General features: G+C 22.8%; 7 protein-coding genes across 7 annotated transcripts; 6 read left to right on the top strand and 1 right to left on the bottom strand. All coding sequences in view use genetic code 6, as the record gives it.

Annotated features, from left to right (window-relative positions):
* Positions 1-460: 460 nt before the first annotated feature.
* Positions 461-6,347, top strand: TTHERM_00079680 (hypothetical protein; the record flags this gene model as incomplete). Its single annotated transcript, XM_001015808.2, has 3 exons — positions 461-2,975; positions 3,033-5,768; positions 5,821-6,347. 3 exons carry the CDS (start codon positions 461-463, stop codon positions 6,345-6,347), a joined length of 5,778 nt encoding a protein of 1,925 aa, XP_001015808.2.
* A 1,866-nt stretch (positions 6,348-8,213) lies between these two features.
* Positions 8,214-9,689, top strand: TTHERM_00079679 (MFS transporter, putative; the record flags this gene model as incomplete). Its single annotated transcript, XM_001471301.2, has 1 exon — positions 8,214-9,689. One exon carries the CDS (start codon positions 8,214-8,216, stop codon positions 9,687-9,689), a length of 1,476 nt encoding a protein of 491 aa, XP_001471351.2.
* Positions 9,690-10,109: 420 nt separating this feature from the next.
* TTHERM_00079678 (transmembrane protein, putative) lies at positions 10,110-11,684 on the bottom strand (the record flags this gene model as incomplete). The annotated part of the gene is made up of 1 exon (XM_001471300.2): positions 10,110-11,684. The coding sequence occupies one exon, from the start codon at positions 11,682-11,684 to the stop codon at positions 10,110-10,112; it is 1,575 nt and encodes a 524-aa protein (XP_001471350.1).
* Positions 11,685-13,161: 1,477 nt separating this feature from the next.
* Positions 13,162-14,253, top strand: TTHERM_00079670 (papain family cysteine protease; the record flags this gene model as incomplete). The annotated part of the gene is made up of 2 exons (XM_001015807.2): positions 13,162-13,857; positions 13,933-14,253. The coding sequence occupies 2 exons, from the start codon at positions 13,162-13,164 to the stop codon at positions 14,251-14,253; spliced, it is 1,017 nt and encodes a 338-aa protein (XP_001015807.2).
* A 784-nt stretch (positions 14,254-15,037) lies between these two features.
* Positions 15,038-16,151, top strand: TTHERM_00079660 (papain family cysteine protease; the record flags this gene model as incomplete). The annotated part of the gene is made up of 2 exons (XM_001015806.1): positions 15,038-15,739; positions 15,831-16,151. The coding sequence occupies 2 exons, from the start codon at positions 15,038-15,040 to the stop codon at positions 16,149-16,151; spliced, it is 1,023 nt and encodes a 340-aa protein (XP_001015806.1).
* A 2,910-nt stretch (positions 16,152-19,061) lies between these two features.
* Positions 19,062-20,129, top strand: TTHERM_00079650 (papain family cysteine protease; the record flags this gene model as incomplete). The annotated part of the gene is made up of 1 exon (XM_001015805.2): positions 19,062-20,129. The coding sequence occupies exon 1, from the start codon at positions 19,119-19,121 to the stop codon at positions 20,127-20,129; it is 1,011 nt and encodes a 336-aa protein (XP_001015805.1). The 5' UTR covers positions 19,062-19,118.
* Positions 20,130-24,384: 4,255 nt separating this feature from the next.
* TTHERM_00079640 (papain family cysteine protease) lies at positions 24,385-25,395 on the top strand (the record flags this gene model as incomplete). Its single annotated transcript, XM_001015804.1, has 1 exon — positions 24,385-25,395. One exon carries the CDS (start codon positions 24,385-24,387, stop codon positions 25,393-25,395), a length of 1,011 nt encoding a protein of 336 aa, XP_001015804.1.
* Positions 25,396-25,519: the final 124 nt, after the last annotated feature.

The following is a 25,519-nucleotide window of genomic DNA, read 5'->3' as shown; positions in this document are numbered from 1 at the left end:
TATTTTAAATCAAAAATATCATTTTATAAGCTAAATTATCTTTAAAGCATTACATTTTTATTAAAGTACTAGAAATCTTTACAAAATTAAGTTTTAATAGTGCTCTTACTATTAATAGATCTATAAATAATTTATTTAATATTAGTAAGATAGAGATCAAAAGGTTGCTTAGTAATCAATAATTCATATTTACAGAAATATTTTTAATAAGCAAAAAAATTTATAAAATTTTATTAATGTATCAGAACTTGTTTTTTGATATTTAAAAGTTACACTTCATTTATTTGCAAAATTATTATAGGCAAATTAATTAATTAATAACAAAATATCTATTTGCTTGCACAAAGATATTTTGCTCGACTCAAATAGTTATAGATGAGTAGAAATAGTTGTTAGAATGAATCAAAGAAATCGAATATTTCTTAATGAGGATTGAAAATGTAAATCATTCAACTAGTAAATGAGAGTAAGTGATAGTATACAGCTTAATTTACCATCAAAAATTAAATAATTAATAATTATTTCAGTATACTCAATATATAAAGTCAATTTATAAATTCAAAGAAAAAACAAAAGGCAAACAAGTCAATCAAACAGCCTGCCAACACCAACTAATCCTATTCAAAATTTTAATTTTAAATTAAACAAAAGGATTAATTTAGGAAGTAAATCAATGCTTAGTCATTAGCGTTCAGCTTAATAGAAGGTCTTTAATCCTGATAAATGGAGAGAAATAGAGTGCGAATAGAGAAAATTAAGGATTAAATTGATTTATGGTGTTCCACAAGAATAATCAAATAGATTTGCCAATTTTTTAGATTATAAACAATCAAGTTCTTACATGAAAAGCAGCAGTTTGAATCCATAAATTTCCAGATAGAAACTTGCAGTAGACCAAAGCATTATTTAGGGTGATGATTAAAGAATAATTCCTAATTCTGTTATAAAAGAGCTAAGAAAAAACAATTAAATTTATACTAACAATAATACAACTATTACAGAAAATGCTGTAGATAATAGCTAAATAAGGTAATAAAATTAGTCTTAGTCCATTAAATAAGATACTCTGCTTCCATTCTATTAAAATAAAGAGCACAACAATAACAGTTTTCTCGAAAAAGATAACAAATATAAGCAAACTATTGATTTAAATTAATTCAACTAACTTGGGAATTCTACACCTTTAATAAACAGAGTCGATACTAATTCGAATAATAATAGATCTGAATAATAAAATTTGTTAATGCAGTATCTTACAAATACTAAAATATTGCAAAAGCAAGAATATATTTTGACAACTAGTTAAAGCATTACACCTAAAAAAGGGAGGGAAGACACTATTAATTCAAGAAAAAGAAAGAAAAAAAGATCTAAGTCCAAAAAAAACCTAAAAAGGTTTTACTCTCCTAACTAATAATTATAAGCAAATCAAAATGATGAAGACAAAGGAGTTAGTTAGAGTGTAATTTCGAACTATTAAGATAATAATAATAGAGATAGCAGTCCAATTTATTAGTATTAAAATGGAGCAGAATTTAATGGTAGATAAAAATAAAATGCTAATAATGAAAATAAATTAGAAAATTTGAAAAATTTTGATATTAATCTTTCAAATAATAATGGTTCAAGCGAATTTTAAGAACAATAAGATTAGAGTAATCTTTAAAAAAGCAATGATTCAAATTCTTAGCAATAATAATAATAATTATTATTAGATTAATAAAGAGAGCAATCTAAAAATAAATAGATATCACCAACATAGATTAGAAAAAATTATATTCTTCCTAGCTTGAATTAAAATACTGCTAGTAATAATTTAGAAAATCTGACTTAATGTAAGAAACATGATAAAAATATAACTCCTCATCGTAAGTAATATTATATAGGGAATTAGAATGATTATACTACGGTTAATAAGCTAAGTTCCAAGAGAGATTCAGGTAAAAATTTAAATCAATCATTAATTATTTAAAGATCTAAGAGTCCTGATTTATCGAATTATGCATATAAAAACTATAATGATAAAAAATTGCATCAATCTTCTCTACAATAGAGCTTCGATAAAAGCTTAATGTTCAATAGAAATGAAATATAAAGAGCGAAATCTACAAATAATAATTAAAAGTTGGCGAATAACGAGCTAAACAAAATTAACGATAATAAAGTAAATGAAATTTTTCAATAAAAATATTCACATGAACTTCCTAGTAATCTTTTGTGTCCTATTAGAAAAAGTTAGAATTATAAAAAATAAAATTAAGAAGAATTGTAATAAGTCAATGAAATAGATGTGTAAGCAAGAGAATATTCAAGTAATTTGCTGAAAGACTATGCTGAATATCAGAGATAAATAGAATAATCAATAAAAAAGTAAATTATTTAAAGATATAAAACTGCTTCTAAAAATCAAATTCCATCTCGCTCACGCTCTCCTAATTTACCATATGTGAATCTAAATAAATAGCAATTGAGCAACTCTTTGATTATAAATGATAAATACCAATATATAGTTGAGAAGGAACCAAAATTTCAAATAAAGGTCCTGCCAAGATAATAAATAACACTAGATAGTAAATGCACTTGCCATTTAGTTAATGATCCTTTAAAAGAAATTGTTTATCTATCTCCAAACAAAATTGCTCATAAAGAAATATCTAGTCCAACAACAAAGGTTTACAGCCAACTTTAATACTCTTAAAGCTATGCTGATTATTAAAAGAGATCGAACTAAAATAGTTTTAATTTGGCAAATACTTCAAACACTTTTAATGAATAGCAGTAATTTATTTCAAATAAAGATCATTAATAATATTTAACAGATCAAATAAAAAGTTAATTGTAATCTTCAGATAACTTAAACAGCAACGAAGAGGCTTCTTGTATGGTCGAAAAGGATTCTCCAATTATGAATAAATAAAAAAACTAAAAGTCAAAATAAGAATCTCCATTAGTTTCAGATAGATCATAAAACAAAAGTAAATTTTAATCAGATTAACTAAAGATTTTGAATAAAAATTCTGTTAATAAATAAGCTAATTTAAATAATTAAGACAAAAACTCTAGATTGAACAGCCAAAAATCTTTTGTTTCTGATAAAAATAAAGTTTTGCTCTCTTAAAGAAAAAGTTCCTAACCTTAAATCACTGATAAAAGTTAATAATAAAGTTAAGTAAAACCTTTGAAAAAAATTAAAACTTAAGAGATAAGCGAAGGAGAAAATTAATCAAAGCTTAGCAGTAATAGATCATCTTTATCTAATTAAAAAAAATAGTAAAATGAAATAAAGAGCACTCAATAAAACCCCACCTAAGATAAAATAAATGACCAATAGAAAAGTGAACCTTATTCTATTGTAAAATAAAATTCAATAAAGGACAATAAAGATTAGAAACCTCCTTTGAGAAGGCAGTCATCATAGAAGTAAAAATCATCTTAAGAAGAGTAGAATAAGACCGATACCTAAAATGAATTAAAATAAAATAATAAAGAATAAAGTAAAGATTTATCTAATAAAAATAATGGAGATTAATCAAAAATTTCAAGGAAATAATCAATTTAAGTTTAAAATGAAAGCAATTAATAAGGAGTTTAATAAACAAACAATGAAGAGATTACAGTTAAATAGGAAGAAAAAAACATAGAAAATAGATCTAATTCGAATTCTGCAAATTTCAACAAAGAGTAATAAAATGATGATTAAAAATAAAAAATTATTGAAAAATCAAATCAAAATGAAGAAAAAATCTAATAAAATAGCCAAAATTAGGCTAATGAAAGCTAAGAGAAAAAAGATGAATAAAGTAAAGATATGAAAGAAGTTTAAAATTAAGTAAAAGATATTAAATAAGAGAATTAAAAGAATGAAGATAATAAGAATAACAAGGATTAACCTTAAAAAAGAAAAGACTCAGTAAAAGATAATAAGCAGGTGAACGATTTATATTAGTATTAGTTGAATATCAACTTTAACTAACAAGAGGTTGAGGAAATTTATTAAAAATTAGTACAATTTACAGTTAAAAAGAGAAGAGAGTGCTGTTTGGAACCTTTCTTTTAAAAAGCTGAGCATGTTATTTGGATTGATAATTTCTAAATTAAAATAGATTGCAGTTTTTAAAATTAAATGCTATTTAAGATGCGGATTGGAAATTAAGACGAAGCTAAAATTTATTTAAAATACGAAGACACAAATATCACTAATCAGTGGATTTTTACTAAACTGAAAGATAGTCTAAAATGTCTACCTTTAAAAGAGAGTGAAGGATATCTGCTGTCTGGAAAAAATAGCTTAACTAGCTTGAAATGTTTTTTCTCTATTGTTTATTTGCAGACTTTAAAATTTGAAGTGAAAGACCTTGATTATCAATATGTTAATTATAGTGAAGAGTTAATGAAAATTATCAAATCACTGTGTATTAATACTCACTTTTCAAATACGTTATCCAAAAGTGAGAAAAACCCTTGTGTGTAAATAAATAATTTTCCTGTTTTTTTCCCAAGCTACAATACTATTGCTTATGAAAATGAAATATACATCGATTTAGAAGAAATTAATTTACTATTCAAAAGGCAGGGTAGATAATATAGCGAAAGATAAATATTGAGTTTGATATAAGATATGCTTGAAAATATTTCTAAACTCCACTCTAAGAATATTACAATAAATAATATTAATATTAACAATATTGTATATTCAAAGGAAAGTAATTCTTTCAAACTGTTAAGCTATGCTCACAGCTAGCTTAACGAAGATAACCTGACACCTAGAGATCCTTTAGAAGTTGAACAAAAATACTAATAAAATCCTATTTACTTCAGCTTGTAAAAGTTCAACTAATACAAAAGAGATATTTATGCTTTAGGAATATGTTCTATTATAGCTAAATTCCAACTTACAGATTTCAGCATAAACAAAAATACTATCAATGAAAAAATTGAATTTATGAAATAAAACTAGGATAAATCTCTTTTGTACAAAATAATCATTGAGTTAATTGAATAATAGCAAGTTCTCAGATTTTAGGAAATTGCTTAAACTTATCTAAACTAATTTTTTTAACCAAACGATTAAATAAAATAAGATATCTAGGTTCAATAGCAGAAATAGTAAACGTCTGAGAATAGCTAGCTTTAAGAAATTAATAAGAGTTTGCCAATTGATCATAAACATAGATAGAATATTTTTGAAGAATAGAATTTATTTGAAGGATTAGAATAAAAACAGCAAACAACTTCTTCAAATCAATAAATTCAAGAACTCCAAGTTCTTAAAAAATGCTATGAGCACTGCTGCAAAATAAATTAGTTTTTTAATTCTTACTAAAGCATTTTAGACACATAAAGACAAACTTATGGACTCAGCTCAGCTATTTATTTAGAAAATCTAGTAGAGTTTTATTTTGAAGCTTTACATCATAATCAAAAGGATAGAGTAGCTTCTGTAATAGATTTTATTGAAAAAGAAAATTTATTTGTTTTTATTTCTTAAATCCCTAAAAATTAACAACCACTAAGATTTATGATTGTCACTGCATTTAAATTTCTCATAGAAAATAATATCGATAAAGCTATGAAATATTTTGACAGGTCTTTGACTCTACCTAACTTGACAGTATAAGACTTATTTTAGCTAAATTTAAACCTAGGTATCTTAGCTAATTTAAAGTAAAAAAAGTAAAGAGCTTTAATATATCTTTAACAAGCATAGTATGTCTCGAAATCAATTAGCAAATCTTCTATTAATCTTGCAGCTCCTTATCTTTTATCAGGTAAAATAAGAAAAATAATTATTTTAACAACTAATTTTTATTTTATGTTTAGGAATATTGAATGAAGACGAAAAAGATCTTGAAATTGCTTTGAAAATAAAGTCAGAAAATGGAGAAGATTAAAGCAAGATATTGAATTTGATTTTCAAAATAGGTTCTTTATATTTAAAGAAAAAAAACTTTTCAAAAGGAGAAGAAACGTTTAGAACAATATTGTAAACTAGAGGCGATGTGGAGCAAGAAAGCTAAAGAATTAAAAAGTAATACTTCTAAGCAAAGCTAAATTTATCATTTTGTATACTAGGAAATCAGCCTAACCATCCTATATTAAATGTTCTGATAAATGATTATCTGATTGAGCTGAGGTAAATATATGGCTAATAGTCAAAGGAAACTCTTTATGCTCTGTATGAAATATCAGAGGTTCTTGTTAATTTAAAAGTAGATATAGAAGAAGTTCTTCCCATTTACACTTAATGCAAATAAATAGCTACATTAATAAATGATGATAAACTATTATAAGATTTGGAAGCAAAAATAGAAAGTATTCAAACAAAAAAAAAACAAGATAAAAGCTGAAAAATTTTTCTAAAAATTTAAAAAACTTAAATTAATTTACTCTCTTTGTTTAATTTTAAATAAAAAATTAAAAAAATAAATAAAACGAATATTTTATTGAATATAAAAAATATTGTAAATTTTATGTATTTTTAAATTTTTCTTTTGTTATTTATAAATATCATAGTTTATTATACTAAATAAAATCTTAATAAAAATATATTTTAAATTAAAAGTTAATAATTAAATTAAATCGACTTTATTTCTTTATTAATTCTAATTATAATTTATCAAAATTATTATTATCTTTTTTATTTTTTTTTTACATATTTATGAATATAAAAACAGATGTTAATAAATAATAATTATTCAACAAAATAACTATGAAACAAAAATCAAATAGTAATAAAAACTATTTATTTTCACATACTAATATTGAAAATTAGAAAAAACATTACTGAATGAAAATTTGGAATTTTTTTAGCAAAATATCTTTTATGCAAAGATATGTTTCTTAAGAGAAAAATAAAAATAACACTAATTAAAAAATTATCTGTCTGTCACTACTTATTTAACTTATTTAATTTTGGTAAGATATATAAGATATAATAAACTTTATTTAATCGTATGGCAACAAAAAATAACAATTATATGAAAAGCAAATGAGCATTTTCGGGTATTGCTTAAAATTATTTATATTTCAGTTGCTTTTATTCTAGTATTTAGAGCCATTTTTACTTATTAAATTCTGTCATCACAAATTTATAATCAATAATAGTTTTCGTATTTATGAAATATAAATTTATTCACTTTCTTTCTATTTGAAAGCTTGAATTGTACATTAACTTAGCACCTTCAATAATTATTAATCGACAGATAAATGATGTGGGTTAGTCTGCAGCTATTACAGTGAATGTTTCAACTTTAAACATGCTCTGATTAAATAATCAATGCTAATAACTGTTGTAAAATTAAATTATCATGGATACCAATTCTCTATAAAATACTGTTTTAGAATTTCTTATCTAGACATTCAAGTATATGCTTTTATTCAATTAAATTTATTTACTATTATTCAGTCAAATTTAATTAATTTTTTGAATTTTTCTTATATATAGTTAGCTTAGCAAGGCTAAGCTACAAAATTAATTAATTAAATTTAAATGTATTTTACTTACTAATCTTTTTTAAATTATTATTTAATAATAAAAAAATTGTATTTGTATTAAAAAATAAATAAATGAATATCTAAAGAGAGTCTATTAAATAATTGGAGATTTACTAATATGAACTAAATGATCGAAAAACTTATATTTTTAAGAATTTTAAATGATTTTTAATTTAATAATTCTCCTTTACTTCTTCAAACTATCAAAAACTGGTTGGCTATTTTTTTGTTTTAATATATTGAATAGCTTTTCTTCTAACTATTTTCCTAGCTTTTAAAATATTTTTTAATTTTTTGTTTTTTTTATTTATAAATATCATAGTTTTATAATACTCAATAAAATTTTAAATTAAACGTTAACAAAAAAATTTAATCTTCACTATTTCTTTATTATTATCTTTATAATTAAATTTTTAATTATTTATGAATTTAAAAACAAATGTTAATAAATAATAACTATTCAACAAAAAAACTATCAAAATAAAATATTAATATTGAAAATTAGAAAATAATCAATAAAGATTATCATTGAAGAATTATAATATAAACTTTTAATTAAAATTCTCTACATATTTCATATTTGATAATTAATTATTAACTATGAAATTAATAAATTTGGAATTTTTTAGCTAAATATCTTTTATGCAAAGATATGTTTCTTAAGAGAAAAAGAAAAATAACATAAATTAAAAAATTATCTGTCTGTCACTACTTATTTAATGTTGGTAAGATGTAATCAACCATAAATTAAGGATTTGATGTAAAAAAAATTGTAATTTGAAACAAAAATATAAAAAAGTTTTAATCTTAAATTACATCAAAAAAATACGATGGAAAATCTATAAATTGAGCTTATTTAATCGAATGACAACAAAAAATAACATTTATAAGAAAAGGAAATGAGCACTTTCGGGGTATTGCTTAGAATTATTTATATTTCAGTTGCTTTTATCCTTGTATTTAGCGCTAATTTTACTTATTAAGCTCTGTCATCACAAATTTATGATCAATAATAGTTTTCATACTTAGGAAATATAACATTATTTACCTTCTTTCTATTTGAAAGCTTGAATTGTACACTAACAAAGCACCTTTAATAATTCTTTACCTACAGATAAATGATGTGGGTAAGTGCTGCAGCTATTACAGTGAATGTTTCAACAGGTATGTGGGTTTAAACATGCTCTGATTAAATTAATCAATGCTTGCTTTGCAATAAATCATTGTTATATAGTTTTTTTATCCTTGTAGCAGCAATAACTGGCAGTGTTGAAGGCTAAATGTGGGTATCTGTTAGCGGTTATATAGATATTTATTGCAAAAAGTATCCAGAGAAAAACGAGCTTTATTTTTCAACATTTTTTGGTGTTTTTTAGCTCGTTTTAGTATTTGGAATGGGTTTTGCTTAAATCAGTTTTTATACTACTTCTTTATTTGCTTTTTACTTTGGTTTAGCTTTGTTCGCTTTTGTTGGATTTCTTATGATTTTCTATCTCCCAGATATGATGCCAGAAAATATTAAGTAATAAAAAGTAGAAGAAGTGGGTCTAGTTAGTATATTTTTTAGTTAAGAAACTAAAAAGAGTATTCTTCACTTTTTATAATATTTAAAAAACGAAAAAACTAAATAAATCTTCCTATTTTTTATTTAGAGTGGTTTTACTGTTGGCTTTATTATGACTTTGCTCTATCCTTCAATTTAAAAATCTTTAGGTATGCCTTTAGATTCCTCTTTGCTAACTGAAGAATAGGCAAAAGAGCTTAATATTAAAACAACTTAAGTTTAGTTATTACTTGGATTTACAGAGATAGCATTTTACTTCTTTCTTGGATATGTAGAAAAGATAATTCAAGGAAAGTATATTATATATTTCTCATTTTTCTCTCTTTGGAGCTCTTTGATTTGTATAGGATTAACTTATGCCGTTGAGAGTGTCTTTTTGTGCTATCTAAGCGGTTTTCTTTGGGGATTAGCAGATTGTATATACCTAAACAAAAGTTACAGCATTTGCACATATCTACTGGATGGTACAATCGAAAGTTACAGTCTTTTTAACTTTTGCTACGGGATAGGTATTTTATCAATGGTAATCTTAAATATATTTATAATGCCTATTAGCTTCCATTTGCTTTTAATCATATTGCTATGTGTTTCATTAATTTCATACAAGCAAATAAAGCCTCTTCTTCAATGAAATTTATATTTTAATTAACAATTAATATTTGATAATAATTAAATTTGTTTATTTATTTTTCATATGGTTTTCAAATTATTTTAATAAAAATTAATTTAATGATTTTAAACAAATAAAATTATGATCAATTTTTTTACCTAAATTTTATTTTTAAGATAAATCTGAAGTATAAAGATAATTATATAGATAGATAGATAAATAAATAAATAAACTATTATAATATTTGTTGATTTTGAAGGAAAAAAAAATTTTTTTATTTAAATGAATGAATTTTATGGATTTGTTAGTTTATATAATTTTATAAAATTCATTCATAAATTTATGATTGCCTTTGTTATTTTGTTAAATATTACATATTTTGTATTAATATGATAAGGAATAAACTTAACTTTAATAAAATTTAATTTGTTTGTATTAAGTTCATTCATAAAGATCATACAATATTCTTGAAGGAAAGTAAAGCATATATTCCTGGTAGTTATTTAAAAAAGCAATCACTTACAAGAACTCAGACTATAATTTTTATATCTTTCTTTGAACTTGAATGATGCCTTAATGATGTTAATTTTTTAACTATTAAGAGAAAACTGACTCTCCTAGCCCATTCATTTATCTGAGGAATAAAGTCTAAAAGAAGAAATACTACTTATTTGGCTAGGAATCTAAGAATTTAGTTATTTGCTTTGTTAAGCTATTATGCAAAAATTCTACTTCCTGAGCCAATTTGAGCACGAAACAATTGCAAGTTTCAAATTTTTCTTTTTAAAATTCTATCTGTAACCCTTACTTAATGCAATTTGAATAGCTTTGATATAACTCAAAAAATTTACTGCATTCAACAGAACAAAAATTCTCAACTATTAATTGTCTTTGAATAGGATCAACAGCTTTTTATTTAATGCATATGCATATATAGAGTACCTTCAAGTATTTATGTTTTTTATTCATAATTATATAAGCTTTATCAAAATCTTTGATTTTAGATATGACGATTTTCTTTAATTGCAAGATTTAGTTTACAATATATTTAAAAAAATATATTAAATATATTATGTTTAGAGCGACAGCCATAATTGCATTTATAGCCATCACCATCTTGCTAGCATTATAAAGGGAGTTGCTTGTTAAAATATCCCATACTTCCCTATAACCAAAGGTACATAATAATCCTATCTTTATTATTGAAGAATAATAACTAATAACAGTAGAGTTTTAAACAGAGCATGAAAATTAATGAGCATAAACTCGCTCATAGCTTAAAGTATTGTTTGTAACACAACATTAAAATATATAAAAAAGAGTTTCTCCTAAAAATATGGTAAGATCTTAAATTGGAGGTGAAAATATCAAGAAAAATACAAAGTTGATTGAGCAAAGAATGAAGGCATAGTAACCTAAATTCATTCCAGACATATCATTAAATTAGCTGAGAGAGCCTATCATTAAATAATAACATCCTAGAGTGATTAAACAAGAAAAGAATACCTTTTTCAAACTTTATCTTTGCTCATTATAAGCTAGCATGCTTATTATAGTAATAGCATATACAAATAAAGCTAAAAAGTTAACATAGCTTAACAGAATGATATAATCTGATAATTTGCTATATTATAAAAATCCACATCCAAAATAAAATATGAGTTAAGTTAGGAGAACAGGGATTACTCTTACACCTAAAACCTCAATCATAATTTTTTCAAAGTCTTAAATTGAAAACCCTTTGAATTTTAAAAAATAAAGAAAACCTAATTAAAATAAATCTAGAAGCCACAATTTTGTTTTCTTTCCTTAAACTCCATCATATAATATAAATATCATTATCAACTTTTCAATGCCAAATAGTACCAAAAAAGAGATAGAATATCCTATACTCTCTTCAATAATAACAGCAGCCAAAAATATATTTAGTACATTAATCAAATAGTATACTATTGTTAGGAATAAAAATTTTTTTTAGAACTTTTAATATTGAAAATCTGCGTTTTGCTTAGTCATTTTTTATCTTAATTTTCAATGAGTCAATAATTAATTTTCTTACTTAATAGTTTTGTATGCCAAAAATTAGAAATATTAATAAATATTTCTTAAGATTTGCAAACTATCACTATCAAGTACATAAAAAGATAATTTAAATTAACTAAATAATTAATAACTCTACTTACTTGTATTAATTAAAAAAAATAATCTCTTTTTTTAAAATGTTTTTCTTGCTAGATTTAATATTATTTGTAATTTAAATAATTGAAATAATTTTATTATAATTTTTACATTTTTAAAAATGTTATTTATTAAATATATGCTAAAATAATCTAAATTTAGTCTAAAATAATATAAATTTAGTTCTTAAATAATGGTGCAACTATTTACATTAAAAACCAATAAATTCTGAGAATAGTTTTTTATTATCAATAAAATATTTATAAATTTCAAAAATAAAAAATTTTATTATCATTTTTTATTTTAAAAGTTATTTTTTACAATAATGTCCTTAACTTAAATTATCACTTCAAACTTATTTATTTTATTTAAATGCTCATTTATTAATAAATCATCTTAAATATCCTAAATGGAGATTTATCTAAGATTATTTATTTGATAAATTTCAAAAGTACAAAATATTGAATAAAAAATCAGATTTCAATAAATAAAAATTTAGAGCTTTTTCTCAAATAAAAACATATATGAAAATTTTATTTATCCAATTTTTAACTCACTCATTTTTTAACATTTATTCTCTTGCTTTAACTTTAAAAAATTAAATTATTTTTTTTTTTACATATTACACTATGAGAGTAACTTAACAGAAATAGATTTGAAATTTAATTAGAAAGGTAAATTGAAATATTAATATTAGAATCTTTTTTAATTAAAAGTGATCAAAATAAAAAATTTTCTTATCCATTTATCTTTTATTTCTTGTAGTCTATATTTTTAATTTTGCCTAATTTAAAACTATATTAATAGTATTTATTTTTTACTTTATCTTTTATTTATGAGGTAATAACTAAATTTTCTTTTATAAAACTATTAATTCAAATAAGAAAGATTTTAAAGATATCTACAATCACATACGTAAAGATGGTTTAAATTTAAGATCCATCATTTTTCTTTTTTATTAAATTGATGAATTTTTAAAGATCTTGTATAGATGGCTTAAATTAGAATTTTCATTTTATAATTTTGTAAATTTAATAATAAAAATATAAAAAAGATTTTTGAATGATATTTGTTAATCATGTTAAGAGAAAAATATTTCTTTTACATATAATTTCATTTTTAACATCGACTATTGTTAATTAATAAACGAATAAATAGATCATTTCTTTTATAAACGTACTTAAAAAAAAACTTTTATAATAAATGAAGATTCATTCATTTACTTTTTAGTTTTATATGCAGCAAACAAATTTTAATATTTGATATTATAATTTTTTATTAAATAAATATCTAAATTTACTAACAAATCACTCAAATGAGAAAATCTGTTATTTGCATTTTGCTTTTAGGCTGCTTGCTATCAGCTCAAGTAAACTGTTTCAACTTTACCTCCTTTTCTGAAAAGTTCGTTGAAGAGTTTAACAAAAGATACAATTCTACATGGAGAGCTGCTCGTTACTAGAAGTTTGAAGAAATGGATCCTGAAACTCTTCAAGGACATCTCGGTGCTTTGATTGACGAACCTCTTTGGGCAAAGCTCCCTATTAAGAATGTTGAATAAACTAATGATCCTATTCCTGAATCTTTTGACTCTCGTGAACAATGGCCTAACTGCAATAGCATTAAGACAATTAGAGATCAATCTACTTGTGGTTCTTGCTGGGCATTTGCTGCTACCGAAACATATTCTGACAGAATCTGTATTGCTAGCAATCAAGAGCTTTAAACTTCAATTTCTTCTGAAGATTTATTAGAATGTTGTGCCACCTGTGGTAATGGATGTTAAGGTGGATATCCAAGTGCTGCTTGGAAATACATGAAGGCTACTGGTGTCTCTACTGGTGGACTCTATGGCGATGACTCATCTTGCAAACCCTATGTTTTCCCCCCTTGTGATCATCACGTCGTAGGACAATACCCTCCTTGTGGACCCATTAAGCCAACTCCCAAGTGTGTTAAATAATGTAACTCTTAATACACCGAAAAAACTTACTAATAAGATCTCCATCATGTAAATATATTTTTTTTAAATTATTTGATCGTTTACTGAGTTTTATTTTAAAAATATTTTATAATTTAAATAAAGCCTTCCAAAGTTTACTAATTACCTAACAATGCTGAAGCTATCTAAAGAGAAATTATGGCTCATGGTCCCGTTTAGGCCTCTTTTAGAGTTGCTAGCGATTTCCTTACTTACAAAAGTGGTGTCTACATCAGAGATCCTAAATTGAAATACGAAGGTGGTCACTCAGTAAAAATTATTGGCTGGGGTGTTGAACAAGGTACTCCCTATTGGCTCATTGCTAACTCCTGGAATGAAGACTGGGGTGAGAATGGTTTGTTCAAAATGTTAAGAGGAAAGAACGAATGCGGTATCGAAGCTGAAGTTGTTGCTGGTCTTCCTTGAAAATATAAAGAGAAGCTTTAATTATTATGATTATTTTGAATTAATAAATAATATTAGTAAAATATCCATTTTATTTAATCATTATTTCTATTATAAAATAAAATTATAAAACTCAGTATTTCATCAAATTTTAACAAATTAAAATAATTTTTTTATATTTTTGAATTAATTTAACTAAAATTTATCTAAAAAAACAAACAAAATTTGAATGACAATTAAGTAAGTCAATAAAATAAAACCATAAGAGTATTTGTAATTGATCAATAAAAATTTCATTCAATCTAAATTTTAATTTTGAAAAAATAAGATCAAATTAATTTTTTTTTCTTTTATTAAAATGTAAAAGAATTAATTAGGATAGCAAATTTAATTTTAGATGCTGCTTAACTCTCTTTACATTAGCAATATATTTATTATTAACATTTTAATATGTACACAAAATCCATTCCATTTATATTGTTTTATTGAAATTCCATCCAATATTTTTATAAACAAATTAAAAAAACATTTTAAATACCAGTTTAAGATGATGCTATTTTATTTTTTTAATTGGCAATAATATTTCTGATATCAGAAATCAAGTTTCTAATGCAAAAACAGAACTTTAATTATAAAATACAAATTTAATTCTTTTACTAACACCACAAAAAAAAAAAAAATCTTATTTGAAAATACAATAAAAAATCCTTGCTTCAACTTATTACAATTTAGTTTTTCATTAAAAAAGATTTCTATTTTTGATAATATTAAAAAATCACATTTAATTTGTTAACTTTTATTCAAAATGAGAAAATCAATTCTTTCAATTTTGATTTTAGGCTGCTTGTTTTCAACTTCAGCAAACTGCTTCAAATTCGGAGAAATGTCTCCCTTTATTGTATTTGAAGTCAACTCAAATCCTAACTCTACTTGGAAAGCTGCTCGTTATCCTCACTTCGAAAAAATGACTCGTGAATAACTCCTTGGTCATCTTGGTTCACTTGATGAACCTGATTGGGTTAAACTCCCTACTAAAGAATTTGATCCTAACGCAAATGCAGATCCTATCCCTGAATTCTTCGATGCTCGTGAATAATGGCCTAACTGTTAAAGCATTAAGCTTATTAGAGATTAATCTACTTGCGGTTCATGCTGGGCTTTTGCTGCAACTGAAACTTTCTCTGATAGAATTTGTATTGCAAGTAATTAAACTTTATAAACTTCAATTTCCTCTGAAGATTTATTGGAATGCTGTGCTGATTATTGTGGTATGGGTTGTAAAGGTGGTTATCCTAGCGCTGCTTGGGGCTACATGAAAAGATAAGGTGTCTCAACTGGTGGTCTTTATGGAGATGATACTTCCTGCAAACCCTACATTTTCCCTCCTTGTGATCACCATGTCACTGGGTAATACCAACCTTGCGGTCCTATCTAACCTACTCCTTAATGTGTTAAAGAATGCAACTCTGAATATACCTAAAATACTTATGAAAAGGATCTTCACTTTGTAATTAAAAATATCAAAAATATTTAATAATTTAATTAAAAAATTATATTTCTATTTCAAATTAATTAATAACCCTTATTTTATATTTTAGGCTTCTTAAACTTATTCCATTAAACAAAACGTTTAAGCCATTCAAAGAGAAATAATGGCCCATGGTCCTGTCTAAGCTTCCTTCAAGGTTGCTGCTGATTTCCTTACTTATAAGAGTGGTGTATACATTAGAAATCCCAAGTTGAAATATGAAGGCGGTCACTCAGTTAAGATTATTGGTTGGGGTAAGGAAGGCAATACTCCATACTGGCTTATTGCTAACTCCTGGAATGAAGATTGGGGTGAGAAGGGATTATTCAGAATGTTAAGAGGAAGAAATGAATGTGGTATCGAAGCTCAAATTGTTGCTGGTCTTCCTTGAATATTAACTTCTTAAAAAAATTAATATAAAATCTTATATAATTAATTACATTTATTTTGCAAACTATTTTAAATAAATAAAATCTCAAAATTTTTGATGCAAATATCAAATTCAAAAGTTAATTTTAATATTAAATGAAATTTATTGTAAGTAAATAAATAAAATCAGATATATATTAATTATATATACAATTTATTCTTTATAGGAGAGAACATTTTATTTGAAATTCATTAAAAAAATAAAAAAATTATAATCAAATTAGTATTAAGATTTAAGACCATAATAATTGCATAAAAAATATACCCTTTTTTAAATGCTAATTGAAAAAAAAACTAAGTTATTTTTTGTAAAGAATATTTATATTAATTGATTTTAAGTTACAAATCTACATAATAAAAATGATATTATATTTTCATAGTTTTTTACTCATAAAAAAATCATTTTTATTTAACAAATAAAATAATTTAGATAAATTAATTTTTTTTGAATTTTATTTTATCTTAAAGAAATCATATTATTTTTATTCTTTATAATTTTAATTTCATCTCATAATCTTATCCAAAATTATTATTTTTAACTGATTTTATTAAAATAAGATTTCAAATTTAATTGATATTAATAATTAAAAGACTTTCAAATTTAATCTACTTTTAAAATAAAATTTAAAGAATGAGTAAGTAAGTGTATTTTTTTTTTAATTATTTCTATTTTACTTTTAACTAAACAATTAATATAACATTTTTATGAAAAAACGATTATCATATTCTAACATTAATATATTTCTTTAAAACCTTAAAATATGAGAATCGTTTATTCATTCAATCAATTATAAAATATTAAACAACAATTATATTGTCACTATAATATTTTTATTTAATTTTTGTATGATTGCATATTAAATAAAATAAATTACCACAAAAAAAATATTATAAAATAAATTTATATTAATATTTAATCTAATTCCCAACTTGTAAATTATTAATTTTGAACCATTTTTTTTTAAAAATAGGAATTAGAAATAAATTTAAAAATGCTACTTACCTTTTTAATTGTTTAGAAAATTAATGTATTTTTTTAATATTTAATATCCTTAAATACATTTCAAACAATTAAATATGTATTATTTGAAAGTAAATATTTTAAGTTAAAAAAATTTTTTGCAGTTTTAAATAAAAAATAAAATAATTAAAAATTGAGTTCTAATTCTATTGTGATTATTTATTTGATAAGTATTTATTGATATTTGAATTGTTTTATAAAAAATAAATACAACAAAATAAATGATAATTTTTCTTTACAATACCTTATAAATAATAAATAAATTTTTTGCAATTTTATATGATAAAGTATAATTACTTCTTTTATTTTAATTATTTAAAATATTTTTTATCAGCACACAAACTAATAAAACAATAAAATGGTAAAACAAAATATAAAGAAAAAAATCATAAATATCTTTTTAAGTTCCCAACTATTTACTTATAGTTAAGCATATTATTGTTGTTTGTTTTACTTCTGGTTTATATTATTTTATATTACTAGAAAATTACATTAATTAAGAAAAGATACAATAAAGTATGAATTATTTAAAGAAATATCCTATCAATTACAATTTTCTATTTTTCCTAATTCTAAAATTTAAATAGATATTACAAATTAAGGGCTTAACTTCATCGTAATGGCACTTTTTCAAATTATTTAAATAAAATAAGTAATTATTTAGGAATTTATTATATCAGTATAAAAATCTAAATCCATAAAACCATTATTTCATCAATAATTTTAGATGAAATAGAATTTTTTAAATAAAAAATATTTAAATTATTGATACATTATTTTGATTAAATCTAGCAGATTAATAGATAAATACTAGATAAAATGTGTTAAAAATTTATTTCTTAATTTTTGTTTTGGAATATCCCTAATAAAATTCAAATATTTATTTAGTTTGCTTAGTTGTTTGTTTGATGAATAGGGTAAGGTACTTATTTAGTTTATGGTAAAATTTAAAACTTTAAATATTAATTTTCAAATCTGTTGAAGATATTAACAATCACTTATGTAAAACTTACAATTTTTCAACATAATTAGTATGTAGAGTATTATCATTAATTAATTATTTTACAATTAAATTAAATAAAATAAAACCATTGGTTGGTTATTCATTTTTTTTACTTCATTAATTGAAAAAAATACATATTAACACAATTAAAACAATCAATTTAAGTCAAAGTATATCATGAATATGTAAGTTTTCTTTATTAAATAAAAGTAAGATACATACATATTAAGGTAATTATGTTGCTGATTTAATTTAGTTTTTAAATTCTTATTAACACATTATATATGATTCATGATTTTTATTTGTTGGAATACTATTCTTTATTGTTATAGCTAATTATAATTTTTACAACAAAATAGTCTCACCATTAAAACCTAATATAACAAAATCTATTTTAAATATTAAGCGTTTGACTTATTTATCGGAAGAACGATACAAACATTTTAAAGTATAAATACAATATTTTGGTTAGAAAATATTTTAAAATAATCTTTATATTTGATAAATATTTTAGTACCAATATATAAACAACAACTAAGAGCTTTAATGTTATAATTTTACAAAATATAAACATATTTATTTATTTATTTCTTTCTTTCTTAAAACTCTAATATTATATATGTCATTGTAAACTAACCCCCATAAAATACTGATATACTCCTTCAGTATATATATATAGTGACATTTATTTTTTTAATTCTATTCAATAATCTTAAAATTTTTTTTTAAATACTATTTTAATTAACTAAAAACATTAAAGATTTAATTTAAGGATTATATTTCTTACAATTGATATATGATTTACCTTTCTTGAGTAATTCTTTAAAAACCGACAACTCAGACCTTAAAAATAAAAACAAAATAAATAAAAAAAATAAATAAATAAACAAACAATAAACTAAAAAATGTCAAAGTTATTAATTGCAGTCCTACTTTGCTTAGCAATCATCACTCCCACTGTCCTTTGTGATGATTCATAACAAAATATCTCAGTCCAAGACTTATTAGCTTACAATAAGTGGAGACAAAAACACCAAAGAGTCTATTTGAATGAAGATGAACAACTCTACAGACAACTTGTTTTCTTTGAGAACCTTGCTAAAATCAACTCTCATGCTTCCAATACCGAAGCTACTTTCACTGTTAGTTTGAACTAGTTCTCTGACTACACTCAAGAAGAATTTAAACACAGAATCCTCAATAAGAAGCTCGGTTAGAGATCTACTCCCAGAGAAGCTGTTGCCGAATAACCCCATTTACTAGGTGCTTCTATTGCTACATCTATTGATTGGAGAACTAAGCCTAATGTCTTAAACCCTGTTAAGGACTAAGGACAATGTGGTTCTTGTTGGACATTTGGTGCTGCTGGTGTTATGGAATCATTCAATGCTATCAAGAATGGTGTTCTTAAAAAATTCTCTGAACAATAGTTGGTTGATTGTGTTCACTAAGCTGGTTATGTTTCTGATGGTTGCAACGGTGGTTTCTAAGAAGATGGTGTCAATTATGCCATTAAGTACGGTATTGTCTAAAGTTCTTCTTATCCATACACAGGTGTTGGTGGAAGATGCAAGATTACTTCTCCCACTTCTCCTTCAGTTGGATTCTATCCCAAGTCATTCTAAAAGGTTGCTTAAACCTCAAGTGCTTTGAAGGCAGCTCTTAACTTATATCCAGTAACTGTATCTGTTGATGCTTCTAACTGGAGTTCCTACTCTGGTGGTATTTTTAACAACTGTGGTCCTACTACTGATCAAGATCTTAACCATGCTGTTATTGCTGTTGGTTATGATGCTTAAGGAAACTGGATCATCAGAAACTCATGGAGTGCTTATTGGGGTGAAAATGGTTACATTAGATTAGCTCCTGGTAACACTTGTGGTGTTCTATTAGATAACTTGTATGTTACTGCTTGAAAAAGCATAATTTTCTTTTGATAGAAAGAATTTAAGATAAAAAAGATATTAGAATAATATTTTTAGTATTTTATATTTTATATTATCTTTAAAATAAATTTATAAGATTTGATATTAATTTCAAAGGAATACTCTATCAAATAAAATATTAAAAATTATTAAAGTATGGTTAAAAATGGGGATTAAATATTTTAAAAATTCCTAACTTTTGATATTTTGATAACAAATTATTTAAAAGAATTCTAAATAAATGGTACTTATTTTAGTATTTTTATAGACATTATCTATGATTTTGAAAAGTTCATATATAAGAAAAAAGAGGATAGAAATGTTTTATCTCCTCAACATAATTATTTACATATTTATAATTATAAAAATCTAAAGCTAAAAAGAGTAATTAATTATTTTATTTATGATAATGGATTATCAGCATTATTTATTTATATTATATTTGCTTAGAAGCATAAAAGTATTAAACTTATGGAATTTCATAAATTAATTAATTTTATAAAGTTTTATGAAAAAAAAACAAAACATGAAATGTTTATAAACAATAATTTAAATTACAAACTAACTTTCTTTTTTTTATTTATTTCTTTTTAAAATTTTTACATTTTTTAATAAAAATCTTAAATTAATTTAACAAAAATTAAATTTTTAATGTGTTAATGATAAAATTATTATTATTGATATGTATTTAATTTTTCTTTTCAACTTTAAATTATTTTTTTCATAAATAGAAATAAATAAATATTTTCTCAGAAAATTAACAAAAAAATAATTTAAAATTTATAAGCATTTTAAAACAAAAGCTTGATATATGTTATAAAAATGAAATATTTATTTTTGTCTACTGTGATTAATAAAAATTATTTGTATGTAGAACCTAATAAATTATCAACAAACTTTATTTTTTTAATAAGATATAATATAATATATTTCTCCCTTTTAATTTTTTCGAAATATTTTATATTGATAAAAAATATAAAACTAAATAGAAATATAAGTACTGAAAGCTAAATAAATATCTTTTATAAAGTTTACGCATGTATTTTTTAATTTTAATTGCAACTCATTTACTATTTCTTTAATATATTTCTCGGTTTGAATATTTTAAATTACTAGAAAATTACATTTTTTAAGAAAAGATAGAGTCAAATATCGAATCATTTAAAGAATAAATACAATTTTCCTAATCTTAAATTAAAAAGATCTTACAATTTAATCTCTTAATTTATTACCATAGCTTTCAAAAAATACAAATGAAATAAGAAAATCACTCATTTTTAAAATAAACTTAAAGCTAATTTATACTTTCTTTCAACATAAAAACTAAATCCAACAAACTCATTTATTCTATCTATAATTTTACATTAAATAGAATGATTTTATTTATAAACATAATTAAACACAACAATACTTTTTCAACTTAATTTAGAAGATCAATATATAAATACTAGAAAAATTCTGAAAAAATTAATAACTAAATTTACTTTTGAAAAATTCTTATTTTAATTATGCCTGATAGGGTAAGTTATTATTTTATAGATTATATTTAAGGTAAAATTTCAAACATTAATTAGGAAATTTCAAATTTATTTAATTTATTTGCAGCCAATAATTTTATTTTTATATAATTTACAAATATATTAGATAAAAAGATTTAAAACCATTAAAATAATAATTTTTATCAAAGATTTTTATGTGATCTGTATGTAAACTTTCTTTATCTAATTAAAGTAAGATTGCTATTAAAGAAATTAAGTTGTTGATTTAAAACCATTTAATTTTTCAAAGCTGATTGACAAATTATGAATTATGATTTTTATTTTTTGAAATATTATTCTTATATTGATAGCGCTATTATAATATTATCTCTTGCAACTCAATAATCCCATCATTAAAAGTCAATAATACAAAGATAAGTAACCTTTGTTAAATATTTTATTAACTTACCAAAAATGATAAGATTATAAATTAGAATAAGAATCATTCTATTTTACAAAAAATATACTTAAATATATTATATCTTTCTATTAAAATAATATCACATAAATTCATAGTATATTCAATAATGTGTTTAACATAAAAAATATAATTTATTAATTTCCTTTTTAAAAATTTTAAACTCGTCCATTTATATATGCTAATAATCAAATAATCTGCATAAATTTAAAGTAGGCTTTGATGTGTAATAAATAACATTCGTTTTTAAATAACTGGGTTATGTCCTCTTAATTAATGTTAAAAATAATTAGGATTTTTTAATTAGTTGTCTGATTTACTTCTTTATCACATATTTATAATTACTTTTTTTGCATCCAATTGAACAAGTTTATAGCCTTTAAAAAAAAGAAAACCATTCAAAATAAGATTATTAATTAATTTGTGGATTTTAATTATTTTTTATAAATTGATCATTTTTTATTTTTAACAATAACAAATATTATAATTACCACATATGTATTCCCTCTAATTACTTACTTTATTTAACACTCGACTAATATTTAAAACATATTTCTGAAAGAAATTAAATATTTTCTGTTTTAGCTAAAATTTATTTTAAGAAGGTTTAACAATAATTATTTTTTTTTAATAAAATTAATTATCATTTAATTTTCAATGCTTCATAAATGTGTAAATTGCCATCAATAATGTTATGTTTCGTTTGAAATTGTATTAATAGAAATTGTTATTAAAACTAAAAAAAATACCTGCTAAGCACTTTTATATCATAAAAATTAACTACTTTCGTATAACATACATAAAACTAACTGATATATTTATTAAATAAAATGTTAATTTTCAATAATAATTTTGTGAAATAAATATTTAAAAATTATTCAATTGTTATGGTAAGCCATTTTATTTTTCTTAACACATTTTTGGTTTTGAATATTTTAAGTTACTAGAAAATTACATTTGTTTAGAAATGACATAATCAAATATGAATTATTTAAAGAAATATCCTATTAAATAAATTTACATTGTATTCCTAATCTTAAATTAAAAAAATCTTACAATGTAAAATCTTCATTTGTTACCACAGTTTTGAAATCATATAAATGAAATATGATAATCAAACATTTTTAAGTTAAGCTTTAAACTAATTTATTAATATTTTCTTTATAAAAACTAAATCCAACAAGTTCATTTATTTTATTTATAACTTTAAATGAAATAGAATTATTTTGTATGTAAACATAATTAATCCTAATAATAATTTCAATAGATAAATACTAGATATAATCAGTTAAAAATTAATATTTAGTTTTTTTCATTTGAGAAACTCTTTTTTTAATTATTTGCTTAATAGGGTAAGGTATTATATTTATGGTAAAATTTTAAGCTTTAATTATGAACAAATTAAGTGAAAAATATTTGTCAATATGTAGGCAGTGTAATTAATTAGTATAAATCTTTCTAAAAGTGTAGGTAAAGAAATTTCATTAACTATCTCACAATTAAATTAAATAAAAGCGATTAATTTTTCATTTCGCTTTTTAAAATTATTAACAAATATAATGAATAAATAAAAGATATTTATGTTATTTCTATGTAAAATTTCTTTGTGTAATCAAAATAAGATAAATATTAAAGTTATTAAGTTGCTAATTTAAAGCCATTTAATTTATCAAACCTGATTGACAAATTATGAATTATGATTTTAATTTTTTGAAATACTATTCCTTTATCGTTAGCACTCAATATAATATTTTCTCTTGAAACTCTATAATCTCACCATTGAAATTCAATAATATAAAAATAAATAGCCTTTATTTAGTATTTTACTCACTTACCAAAAAATTAAAAGATTTGAAATAGTCTAAGTATATCTTTGTTTTATAATAAATTTATGAAACATTTTATGATTGGACAACATCATCAAAATACTAACTATACCCACCCATAATATGTTTAACATAAAATTTTAATGAAATCCATTTTTTTAAATTTTAAATAGAATTAAAATAATTTAGCAAATAAAAAATCATAAAAAAAGTAAGTAGATTATTTTAAATTAAGTTCATTTTTTTATTGAATCATATTTATCTTTGAATTTTTTATTAAATAAATACTATTTGTATTTATTTACAAGATATGTTTAAAGATTTCAATTAATGATTTTATAAATTATCAGATTACTTGAAATAAATACCTTTCAATAGTATTTCTTTAAAACCCAACAACTCAAACCCCAAAAATAAAGCAATAAATAAATAAAATAAAAAATAAAAAAATAAATCATAAAAAAATGTCAAAGTTATTAATTGCAGTCCTACTTTGCTTATCAATCATCACTCCCACTGTCCTTTGTGACGATTCATAACAAAATATCTCAGTCCAAGACTTATTAGCTTACAATAAGTGGAGACAAAAACACCAAAGAGTCTATTTGAATGAAGATGAACAACTCTACAGACAACTTGTTTTCTTTGAGAACCTTGCTAAAATCAACTCTCATGCTTCCAATACCGAAGCTACTTTCACTGTTAGTTTGAACTAATTCTCTGACTACACTCAAGAAGAATTTAAACATAGAATCCTCAATAAGAAGCTCGGTTAGAGATCTACTCCCAGAGAAGCTGTTGCCGAATAACCCCATTTACTAGGTGCTTCTATTGCTACATCTGTTGATTGGAGAACTAAGCCTAATGTCTTAAACCCTGTTAAGGACTAAGGACAATGTGGTTCTTGTTGGACATTTGGTGCTGCTGGTGTTATGGAATCATTCAATGCTATCAAGAATGGTGTTCTTAAAAAATTCTCTGAACAATAGTTGGTTGATTGTGTTCACTAAGCTGGTTATGTTTCTGATGGTTGCAACGGTGGTTTCTAAGAAGATGGTGTCAACTATGCCATTAAGTACGGTATTGTCTAAAGTTCTTCTTATCCATACACAGGTGTTGGTGGAAGATGCAAGATTACTTCTCCCACTTCTCCTTCAGTTGGATTCTATCCCAAGTCATTCTAAAAGGTTGCTTAAACCTCAAGTGCTTTAAAGGCAGCTCTTAATTTATATCCAGTAACTGTATCTGTTGATGCTTCTAACTGGAGTTCCTACTCTGGTGGTATTTTCAACAACTGTGGTCCTACTACTGAACAAGACCTTAATCACGCTGTTATTGCTGTTGGTTATGATACTAAAGGAAATTGGATCATAAGAAACTCATGGAGTGCTCATTGGGGAGAGGCTGGCTACATTAGATTAGCTCCTGGTAACACTTGTGGTGTTCTATTAGATAACTTGTATGTTACTGCTTGAAAAAAATTAATTTATAATATTACATTAAATAGGTAAACTTAAATATGTATTTGAGTAAGCTTAATATTATATTTTGTAAAAATTATAATCAAGAAATTAACAATTTCAAAAAAATATCATTTAT

The sequence above is a fragment of the Tetrahymena thermophila genome, assembly GCF_000189635.1.
Source record: "Tetrahymena thermophila SB210 genomic scaffold scf_8254650, whole genome shotgun sequence".
NCBI lineage: Eukaryota > Ciliophora > Oligohymenophorea > Hymenostomatida > Tetrahymenidae > Tetrahymena > Tetrahymena thermophila.
This window is presented reverse-complemented; position numbering and strand designations above follow the sequence as displayed.